Genomic DNA, 11,041 nt, shown 5'->3' on the forward strand with positions numbered 1-11,041 from the left:
ACTGTCTTTCCCCTTGCGCACTCTATGTGCCAGCTGAAAATCCGCTGCTTCACTGCCAACCGCACACAGCTCTTTCAGCAAGAAGCTATACGAACCAATGCCTTCCTTAAATCCATTGACCCTTTGATGACATATGCTGTGCCTGGCCGCATCCCGTGCATCGAGGAATCGTTGCTTCATCGGCTGCGGCTGAATGTGGCACGAACTCCGCTCCGCCTATTTAGGATGAATCAGCATCCATCACCTCTTTGCCCAACGTGCAACGTAGAAGCTGACGTGAAAGACATCCTCATTGCGTGTCGGCGGTACGAAGATCACCGATCGAGTCTCCGGCGCCACCTTGCTCATCTAGGCTACCGAGAGCTTTCCCTCGCGCTTCTACGTGCCCTACCCAGCACGCTGAAGTCACGTCTGCGCTGGCACGATTCCTTGCGGAATCTAAACTGCTGGGCATTCTCTGGTACGTCCTATGAGCAACGATTAGTGAAGGAGCTGTTTCTTCTGTATTTTTTCATAATTATCTGTATCTCAGCTGCTTTCCTCTTCTTTTGTTTGCTTGAAGGCTTTAGGGAATAGCAAGCCCACATCGTGGCTAACCTTTCCATTCTCTTTTTTTTTACTTCGCATTAAACATATTCGCCTCCCTTCCTGTATAGCACTGCTGGGCTAGCTACTACGGTTACCGGTCCAATTTCTTTTATTGGTGGAATTAAAGAAATGGAATGGGGTTGCCAAGCCATTCCAGGAGTGGGAATTGGCCATACCTTTTCATTCCGAGGAATTGAAAGGAATGGAATTATTATAAATCTCCTTTCCTCGGAATGGAATTGGAATGGGTTATCCCATTCCCCAACCCTGATACCAACTACCCCATTTCTTGCGCGTAGGTAACCAATGTGACTGCCCTCGTAGAACTACGCTCATTTAGACCTGCGGACACTATAACACAGGTGAAGGGGAACACAACTTACAATTTCTGCGCATCTGTCAGGGTCATTTACTCCTGGCTCGCGACTTGAGAGTTCTTGTAGCTTAGACGTCAGCAGATCGGCATTGTTGGAACATGCATAGCATCTCACTGCACATCCCATGGACAGTGCAAGGATTATAGCACATTTCAGGAGGAAACTCATCTCCCTACAATAGTGCTGGAACATTCGCTGAAACAGGTAATGCTGCACAATGGTAGGAGAGAAAATGGAACAGGAGCGAGCCAGGCGCTTCACAGTACGGAATACAGAAGGCCTTGCGTCATTACCCGTCTAGTCATTTATAACTAGAACGAAAAATGGGTCGCCGTCCTCGAACGCACACATACGCTATTATCCAACGGTTCTCCACGTGTCAAACTCTTCCGCGTGTATGCTCTACTGCTACTCATACGGGGAACAGATGCGTGCGCATGATGGAAAGCAACTGTTCCGAGGCTGAAAAAAAAAAGAAAAGACGAACACAAGACAAGCCTCAAGTTGCCTAACAACATGAACAATTAAAATGCAGCAGCTGTCGAAAAAGCCACACACCACGCAACCGAATCACGCACCTCTCGATTGCTGTTTGAGTGAGCGAACCATTGCGCTACGCTGGCATCTCCTTTCCCCGCGACTCACCAAGGGGCATCATTTGACTAACGGGACACGCACATCCAGTCTTCGCATTATCTCCTTCGTCATTATATCTTGTACGCCTGGCCTACAGGCTGGGCCACTGGCCAGATACCTCCGGTCTGGAAGTGAGCAACAGTGATATCTATTCTTAAGCCCGGAAAAAATCTAGCAGCCTTAAACTCATACAGGCCAATAAGCCCACTACTTGCTTGCTTTAAGTAATGGAAAGAATAGTCCTTGCAGTTTACAATGGTTCATAGGGAAGGGGAAAATTCTGCCTGAAGAATTTGCGGGATTCCGGCGAGGTAGGTGCACAGCGGACTGTATCATGGGCCTAGTGAGTGCAGTGGAGCATAACAAGGCGAACAGCAATATCACAGTTGCAGTCTTCTCTGATATTAAAAGGGTCTTTGACACCACCTCACGTACACTCATATTAGACGCCCTGAGATACTTAGGAATAAGCGGAAGACTATACATCTGGATCAGAGATCTACCATGCAACCGCAGCATCTTCATGGATACAGCAGATGGTGTATCGCCCCACCACACAATTGAGCAAGGGGTTCCACAAGGGAGCGTTCTTAGCCCCACACTTTTCAATATCCTAATGGCATCGATCATAGCGTTACTACAGCCTAAGATTCACTGTACTGTCTATGCTGATGACATATGCCTCTGAGCATATGGTGGGCAGTCAGTGCCCCTAGGACACCGGTTGCAGTACGCCATAGAAGCGGTCTCACATTTCTTTGAATAACGATTCATGAATGTGTCCGTTGAAAAAAAAAAAGAGAGAGCGTATTATTATCGAACTGTATATCTCCCTTTCAAACGCAAGCGTCTCGGCAAGATCGAGCGTACCTTGCAAGGAGAACCCATCAAGCGAGTCATTGCACCCCCCCCCCCTAGTAAAAATCTGTCTGAAAAGCCTTTCAGGATTTTCTGAGAGGCCTGACGGACCTTTCAGGTTTCCGTGAGAGGTCTGAGGGGACCTCTTACGCCGCTGTAAGAGGTCTGAGAGACCTTTCAACCTTCTGTGAGAGGTCTCTAGAAGACCCTTCAGGACTCCGTGAGAGGTCCAAAGTCGCCTCTTAGGCTGTCGTGAGAGGTCTGAGAGAACCCTTCAAGGTCCCATAAGAGGTTTGAGGTGACCTCTTAGGCTGCCGTGACAGGTATGGCATGGCCTTTCAGGCCTGACAGCGCGTATAGCGCGGTCCTTGTCACACGGGCAGCCTTAACCGAGATTATGCCTAACCGCGGTTACAAGAATTAACCGCGGTTAGGAACAGTTCACGGTTAGGAACAGAAGACAGTTCGCTGCTGCCACACGCGCAGTTCACGATCCGGTCGCCAATGAAAAGGAAAACGACGAGGAAGCGGGTTCCGCGTGGTCTTTTTGCTTTTCGCCACTCAGCAATGGTAAACTCCGCTCATCGTCGAAGTATGAAAACAGTAGTTACTGATACTTTTTGTTTATATTATCAATCTTCAACCCCACCTGCTTTGCGGTGTATGGGCCTTCGCCGGTCGGTAATGTTGCATTCAGTTGATCTGCCATCGCGGCGCAAATGGGCACGTTGCGCCTATTCGAACGCAAGGCTGTCAGATTATCCTCCCAAATGCGTAACAGGGCTTGCGTTGTTGCGTCAGAGAGACGCTTTTGAGAGGACGTTTCTTCACAAAGTACACTTGACACAACGGAAACGGGCGCCGCCATTCTCGGTTAGCTGCCCTTAGGGGACGTTCACACAGGCCGATTTTCAGCACCAACTCAGACCAACTCGAAGTGAGTTATTCTCATCCATGATGACTAGTACGAGAATTCCGACGTTCTTCACGTTCGGTCGTATTATCCTTGTTCCCAAGAAAGGCGTTGATCTGTCGAACCCGGGCTCGTGGCGTCCGATCAGCTTGCTGAACACTGACTACAAGCTCTTCATGTCGGTGTTGAACCGGCGCCTTTGTGCCGTTTCCACGAGCATTATTCATGAAGCTCAAGGCTGTGCAGTCCCAGGCCGGGGAATGTATCCCCCGGGGAATGTATACATTCCCCGGCCTGGGACTGCACAGCCTGCACAGCACAGACAAGGCTGCAGCCTTGTCAGGCATTCGCGATTTGCTGGAGTATACTGGTCGGAACAGTGGCAGCGGTTGTGTCCTCTCGTTAGACCAGAGTAAGGCTTTCGACAGGGTGCTGCATTCATTCTTATTTTGCGTCCTTCCCAAATATGGTTTTCCCCGTGAGTTTTGCTCTGTAATACAAAATATTTACGAGTCCCACACCAGCAGCCTGTTCTTCAATGGACGAGAAGGCCCTCCTTTCAGAGTAGCCTGCGGCGTCCGACAAGGCTGCCCTATGTCACCGTTGCTTTTTGTTCTCACGTTGGACATTTTTGTCCGACACGTTCTCGCCCATCCAGGCATTCGGGGTCTCCCAATACCGGGCGGAGGGGCCATTAGGGTATCTGCGTATGCAGACAATGTCACCCTCTTTCTGCGGGATTTGGGGTCTATACGTAACGTCTGTAACGTTTTTCATCGGTACGCTCTCCTTTCAGGCGCTCAGCTGAACTCATCTAAGAGCAAGATCATGGTATTGGGTTCATTCTCTGTGCGAGCCGTGGTTCCGTTCGCTCAGTGTATGGTGCTGCGGGTCCTGGGGATCCTTTTTGACAGGCGAGGGATCCAAACTGCAAACTGGGACTCCGCCATTACCGCTGTCAGTGCGAAAGTGCGATCGGCGCAATGCTTCTTTCAGCTTCGCTGAGCGGAGTTATTTTATTTGCTCTCTCCTTTGGGCGCTCGTTTGTGGCACTTGGAGCAGATTTTGCCTCCTCCTCCTCGAACTGTCATTCGCTTGAATGCCATCTTGTTTTCGTTCTTTTGGTCTGGAAGGCAAGCAATGGTTAACCGCCCAACGTTGATGCTTTCAGTTTCTTTGGGCGGCTGGAGTATACCAAACATCTCGGTTATCTGTCAATGTCTGGCGCTTAAGGTTCTGTTAAGGGTACTTCGTGATGTCACGTGTGCAGCGCACCCACTGGCAGTGTACTTTTGTTCTGAACAGACGCGCTTTCTGCCAGGTCTTCCTCCACTAGACAGTCAAGTAAGCGCTGAAGCACCTCTTCAGCTGCATGGCTCGTTGGTGGATTTCTTCTGTCAGATACAGCACCACTTGCGGGACAGGGATGTCTTGGAAGTGCCTGCTGTCCGGATTTCTGAGCGCCTGGCACTGACGGCGGACGAGGCTCGTGGGATGCTCTGCCTACCCTCGGGCGCATCTCTCGGATGGGTGTAACAAGAAACTCCTCTTGTTGCTTCTGTAATGAAGAAGAAACCTTACACCACATATTTTACGAATGCCGGGTTTCAAGGTGTTTCTGGTCGCGAACTGCGCGTTGTTTCTCGTTGCGGTGCCCGTTAGAGTGGGGTGCCCTCCGTGTTGCACCGCGATCGGTAACGCATCGGCTATGCCGCTTGGTTACTTTTTTAGGGTTTCATGTTCTCTGGAGGGCCCGTAACAGGGCGGTGGTGAGACGTGCGAGGTTCCTTCCGGTCCTGGCAGCAGTAGCATCCCCTCGTGGTGAGGTGCGAAACTTTTTCACCCGTGAGTTGCACCACTTGGACCTCTCTGCTTTCTCATTGACGTGGCTAGCCACGAACGTTTTCACCGTGAAAAATTCCTTAATATTTTTCACGCACTGTTGAGTCGTCTTACCACTCTCCTTCATACAGTGTTAAAACATCAAATGAAAGCTGGTCTTATCTTTCCTTCTTAGTCCTCTCTCTTCACTAATTTAGCACTGTATAGGATTTCTTCCTCATAGTTTCAGTGGTTCATTGCATGTAATGTAATCTAATGTATATAATGTATGTAATGTAATGTAATGTTCTTCACTGGTTCATTGTATGCACTGTTCTTCGCTGTCTCTTTTTATCTACCACTGTTTATTCATTGTATGTTATTAACTGGTTACTCTGTATATACTGCTATTATTCATTCTATGTTATCAACTGGTTTCTCTGTATATACCACTGTCATTCGTTGTATGTTATTAACCGGCTTCACTGTATATACCACTGTTATTTACTGCTTGCACTGTACATATCATCAGGTTAATGTAATAAATTTTCTTCATAATAAGAATTTTTGTACATCTTTTTAACGCCATAAGTACAATGCCAGAAAGATTTTAAGAAAGTGATACTAAGAAGAAGAGAGCGTTCGATTTCCCAAAACGCGAACCTCATGCACTCTTAAAAATGAACTTCACCACATAGCACGCTCCTAGCCAACCACCATCCCGAATGACAACGTTCTCGCCCCTAATTTGTTGAAAACGGGAGGAGGAGCCTATTTTGTGCCGTGCATAATGGGCACAAAATAGGCTCTTCCTCCCGTTTTCAACAAATCTAGGGCGAGAAAGTTGTCATTCGGGGTGATGGTTGGCTAGGAGCGTGCTATGTGGTGAAGTTCATTTTTAAGAGTGCGGGAACGCAGTATCTGCGGCCTTGTCTTTTCTGTTGTTAAAGCAGAAGACAGCAGAAATGCTCTTCAGCCTCTTTGATCGTGAATGCCACCTTTATTTTGTAGATGTTTTTATCAAACCCGTCTTGCGGTGCTGGTTATCAGAAGAGAATGCACGCTGAACTCTGATAATTCCCCTCACTTTCGAGTTTCATTCCTCCTCCCATTTACAAGTGCTCAAAAGTACAGTCAGCTTTCCCACATGCGGAAGTGTCGATAGGCTAAGCCCTCTTTAAGTGTGACGTCTCACATTTTAGTCGCACTTTGATGCCCTCGGGAATCAAATTGGCTCTCTACGAAACCAAGACATTCGCTTTAGGTTACAAACATGGTCCCCCTAATTGTGAAACTACAGTCGAAAATTTCCTGAAGCGCATATACTTTGATGTATAATACTGTGAAATCGCGATGGAGCGCGAATTCTAATCCTGTCCCATTGAGTACAGTATGTAAGATTTCAAAAGCGGCAGCATTTGAAAAGCATTTTCGGCATTATTCCTTGTATATAGATCTCACAGGGTCCAGGGGCGAACCAGTGAAAAGTGTCGGCGTTCTCCGTCAAAATGAAATTATACGTTTCTTATGCATTGCGTCTACTGGTGTAATGCGGGCGAAGCTCGCTTTAAGTTTTTTTCAGCGAACCTTGGGCATGTGGCCTTTCGTAGGTTGGTCCTTCACCAATGACAGCGACACCGCCAAAGCAGAGATGCAGGGTTAAGAACGAGTAACGTTGTAGAAATGCCTCTGAGGGACAATAATCGCCGTTTTGGTAGCCAACACCAAACCCCTTCAGCAAGGGCGACGGTTTGGTGTTTTCCGTATCGTGAATAAATTTTCTGTTTATGAGGCAAAACTAGAATTTTAACTTTAATCTTCGTGTCCCCCAGAGGTGGGTTTGTAGGGGAACATTTGCGTACTTGAATCGCGTATCAACACAAAGCTCGATGACATTTGCTCAAGAGCGGGGATGAACAGCATTTAAATATATCTTAATTAAAATATAGTATTTAAAGTGTAAGTTCATGTATTTATAATTTGTATTTAAATATAGACTCGAAAATGTATTTATAATTATATTTAAATACCAGTTTTTGGGTATTTGTCTTGTGGCTACTTTATCAATATACTCCTAAATTCGTAAGATGCTGACTCATGTCTTGAAGTTACCCTGCATTTGACCTTTCTGTAAGAAGGACAAAGCAGAGTTCGGGGAGCTGCGCGGGAATGGCGTGTTTTCGCAAGCAGACACAAGCGACAAACCATTTTAAATGGCGGGTTTTTCACTGTTGTTGCGCCCAACGGTTGGGTCTTTCTTGTGTTTTTATCCTTCCTTCATGATCTTCACATAATGTTCCACGTGCAATGGGGTAGGGTACCGCACCACAGCGGTGAAACACCCCATCTCATCGTCATCATTTATTGTTGTTGTTGTTGTTGTTGGAACTACCCTACTGCCTTGTGATAAAAAGCATCTTCGTCAAATATATTACGAGCCTTTCTTCATCAACACCTGTGGAGAGGTGTTCTCCTTTGCGAGTCTGATTCTACGGCCGAAAAGAAGACCTATGAGGCGGGCTTCGGGAAATTTCTAACATTAAAATTGCCACGAAAATCTAACAAATAAATGCTACTGTTGCTTGCTAACTTGTTTTTAGGATCATCAACATTTCTGTAATTCCAGACGACATCTTCATTTTTAATTCCGAGTTAGCGTCGCGAAGTAACTGTGGTTATGAACTGCGTACAGACGTGGACAGATGGAGAGAGGACAGCAGCAAGGAGTGGGGGATAGGGGGTTTAGTATGTGTCCTGGGCCGACTTCAGTGGGAACATTCGTCTGGAAAGCCTTCGGAAAATCCTGGGAAAACCTCAGACAGCACAGCCGGTGACAGGATTCGAACCCGTGTCACCTCCCAGTCCCGGCGTGGAAAGCGATCATCCTAACCACTATGCCACGGGAGCTGGTGTTTCACACTACATATGGTAATTAAATAATTTATATATATTCTGTATTTAAATACTCGTATTGAAAAGTATTTATGCAGATTTAAATACATCTTTCAGCAAAGTGCTTTGTATGTATATTTAAGTACGCAATAATGTATTTATGCCCATCCCTGATCAAGAGAGATAACCGGTGTTGTCGCGGTAGAGGTGTGTGTGTGTGTGTGCCTGTTACAGGGGGACAAATGTAATGCGTAGATAAGGTCTAAGAATAGCCTGCCGATGTCACATGTTAATTTCAAAAATATTCTGCAGTAGCAAAACCGCAAAGACACATTTATGCACGTTTAGCCAATGTGTGTATGTTTTCATAATTTTCTGTGCTCAGTTGCTTGTGATGATGTGTTGCTTGTATCCCCTTTCGTATGCTTGATAGCTTTTTGGGAATAGCAAGCCTACAGCGTGGCTAACCTTTCCCTTCTATTTTTTCTTTTACTTCGCATTAAACATATCCCCCCCCCCCCCCGAATGCGTGATGAATTCTGAAGCAGCCCGAAATCGAAGACACAAAGACACAGACGAGCAGTATACGTTGTCGGGCTGGTTGATGCACTGCAGTACGGAAGATAGCTCTGAGAACAGACGACCACAGAATAGATGTAGACGGGACGGGCGCTTACTTACAACTAACTTTAATTGGCATCAGCCGAAGATATAAAGGTTCAAAGAAGCAAAAGAGAATAACCGGCTCAGTGCGGTGTCTGCTATCAAGCAGCAAGTTTATCTCTCGTCACCCCCTTCCAGAAAGCTGATTTAATCTTCTCGTTTATAAATTTAGAAAGCTCATTTGTATCTTCGACTGATGCCAATTGAAGTTAGTTGTAAGTACGCGCTCGTCCCGTCTATATCTATGTGGTAGAAAAAAATGGCGACCTTCTCTGTGGTCGTCTGTTCTCAGAGCTACCTTTTGTACTGCGACACAGACGACACTGCTGCAACTCACAACTGTTCGTTTATTGTGCACAAACATTTCTTTTTATACAGAAAAATTACTCACTCAACACTCGTGGTAGAGAGCTTCTTATCACCATTTAAGGTGAGACAACGGGTGTTGAGTGACGTAACTTTTCTGCATAAACAGAACTGTTTGCGTGTAATAAACGAACAGTTGTGAGTTGTTGCGGAGTCATTTGTGCCTTCGTTCTCGGGTTGCTTCAAAGTACAGTCAAACGACATTTCCGCTTTATGAAAATTTTTGTCGCTAACCATTTCCTCCTACACTCTTAAAAATGAACTTCACCACAAGGCACTCTCCTAGCCAACCATCATCTTGAATAACAACGTTCTTGCCCCCGATTTGTTGAAAACGGGAGGAGGAGCCTATTTTGTGCCGTGCATAATGGGCACAAAATAGGCTCCTCCTCCCGTTTTCAGCAAATCAGGGGCGAGAACGTTGTCATTCGGGATGATGGTTGGCTAGGAGCGTGCTATGTGGTGAAGTTCATTTCAAAGAGTGTAGTGGCCTCCGCATGTAATTCTTTTTCGTTAATAGTACACTTCGTTTATATGACAATGATCGGTATTTCGGCGCAACTGCGGGCGAACACGTGTACTTTACCCTCGTTACTATGACAGTCGGTCACTGAACCGACGGTCCTCCTTATTACCGATAACTAGAGTTCCGCGTTTTCAGTTTTAATCGAAAAACACCGAATACAGAGGGACATTCCAGGAACGATGACAGAGATAAATTACTGCACATGCACAGCAGGTTGTTGATGCAGACCAGGAAACCATACAAAAATACGATGGCTGCGAAAAATGTCCGTTTACTCCGTATTTTTCTTTCATATCCAATCCCATCCAATCCGTTTGCTTTTCCGTTAGCCGTAAAACGCCACCGCAGCGAACAACGTCATGTTGAATGAGCGTCGTGCGGAAATTACATTGTGATTTCTATTCGCCGACAACTGTCGTGTAAACCATGTACACGCCAGGAAAAACATCGAAAAACGACGATTTCGTTAAAATCAATGAACATCGAAAAACGTACGCCGAATCCGCTGCAAAATAAAAACCGAAAATGCGGAATCCTACGCGATAACGACCAAAACGTGGACCCGCTTTCGGGGTGATTCATTATGCCTCAGTCCGACGTGCTTTAAAAGAACAATGTCCTCGGTTATATGTTCAGAGTGAGCTGCTGCAGTCATACGGTATTCATGGAACATGTCTGAGAAGAAACGCAAATAAACAGAGCATTACCTCATTTCTTGCACATAGGTAACCAATGTCACTGCCCTCGTTGCGCCGCACATTTAGACCTGCGGACACCGTAACACAGATGAACGGGAACACAACTTACAATTTCTGCGCATCTGTCAGGGTCATCTACACCCGGTTGGCGACTCGAGAGTTCTTGTAGCTTAGACGCCAGCAGCTCGGTATTGTTTGAACATGCATAGCATCTCACAGCACATGCCATGGACAGCGCAAGAATTATAGCACATTTCAGGAGGAAACTCATCTCCCTGCAATACCGTTGGAACTTTCGCTGGAAACAGGTACAGCTCCACGATGGTATAGGAGAGAAAATGAAACAGGAGCGAGCCAGGTGCTTCAGTGTACGGAATACAGAAGGCCTCGCGTCATTTCCCGTTTACTCATTTGTAATGACAACGCAAAAAAGGCCGCCGTGCTCGAATGCTCGCATAAGCTATTATCCAAAGGTTATCCACGTGTCAAACGCTTCTACGTATATGTATACGCTTCTACGCTTCTACGTATGTGCTCAATACTGCATCTAACCCATATGCGGAACAGACGCGTGCGCATGATAGAAAGCAGCAGTTCTGAAGCTGAAAAAAAAAAGAAAATACGAACAGAAGACACGCCTCAAGTTGCCTCAGGACATGAACAATTAAAGTGCTGCAGCTATCGAAAAAGCCACGCACTATGC

General features: G+C 46.3%; 1 protein-coding gene across 2 annotated transcripts in view; it reads right to left on the reverse strand.

Moving 5' to 3' along the window:
* The window catches only part of LOC135375524 (gastric triacylglycerol lipase-like), a 50,504-nt gene extending 39,809 nt beyond the window's left edge, over window positions 1-10,695 (reverse strand). Inside the window, exon 1 of one of the 2 annotated variants that reach the window (XM_064608211.1) lies at window positions 10,448-10,695. In XM_064608211.1, coding sequence (XP_064464281.1) covers window positions 10,448-10,609 — 162 coding nt within the window. In that variant the 5' untranslated portion in view covers window positions 10,610-10,695. Of the gene's footprint in view, window positions 1-971; window positions 1,127-10,447 lie in introns of those variants that run through there. The other variant, XM_064608217.1, reaches the window with a different exon arrangement.
* Window positions 10,696-11,041: the final 346 nt, after the last annotated feature.

Source organism: Ornithodoros turicata, chromosome 1 (assembly GCF_037126465.1).
Source record: "Ornithodoros turicata isolate Travis chromosome 1, ASM3712646v1, whole genome shotgun sequence".
NCBI classification, from domain to species: Eukaryota; Metazoa; Arthropoda; class Arachnida; order Ixodida; family Argasidae; genus Ornithodoros; species Ornithodoros turicata.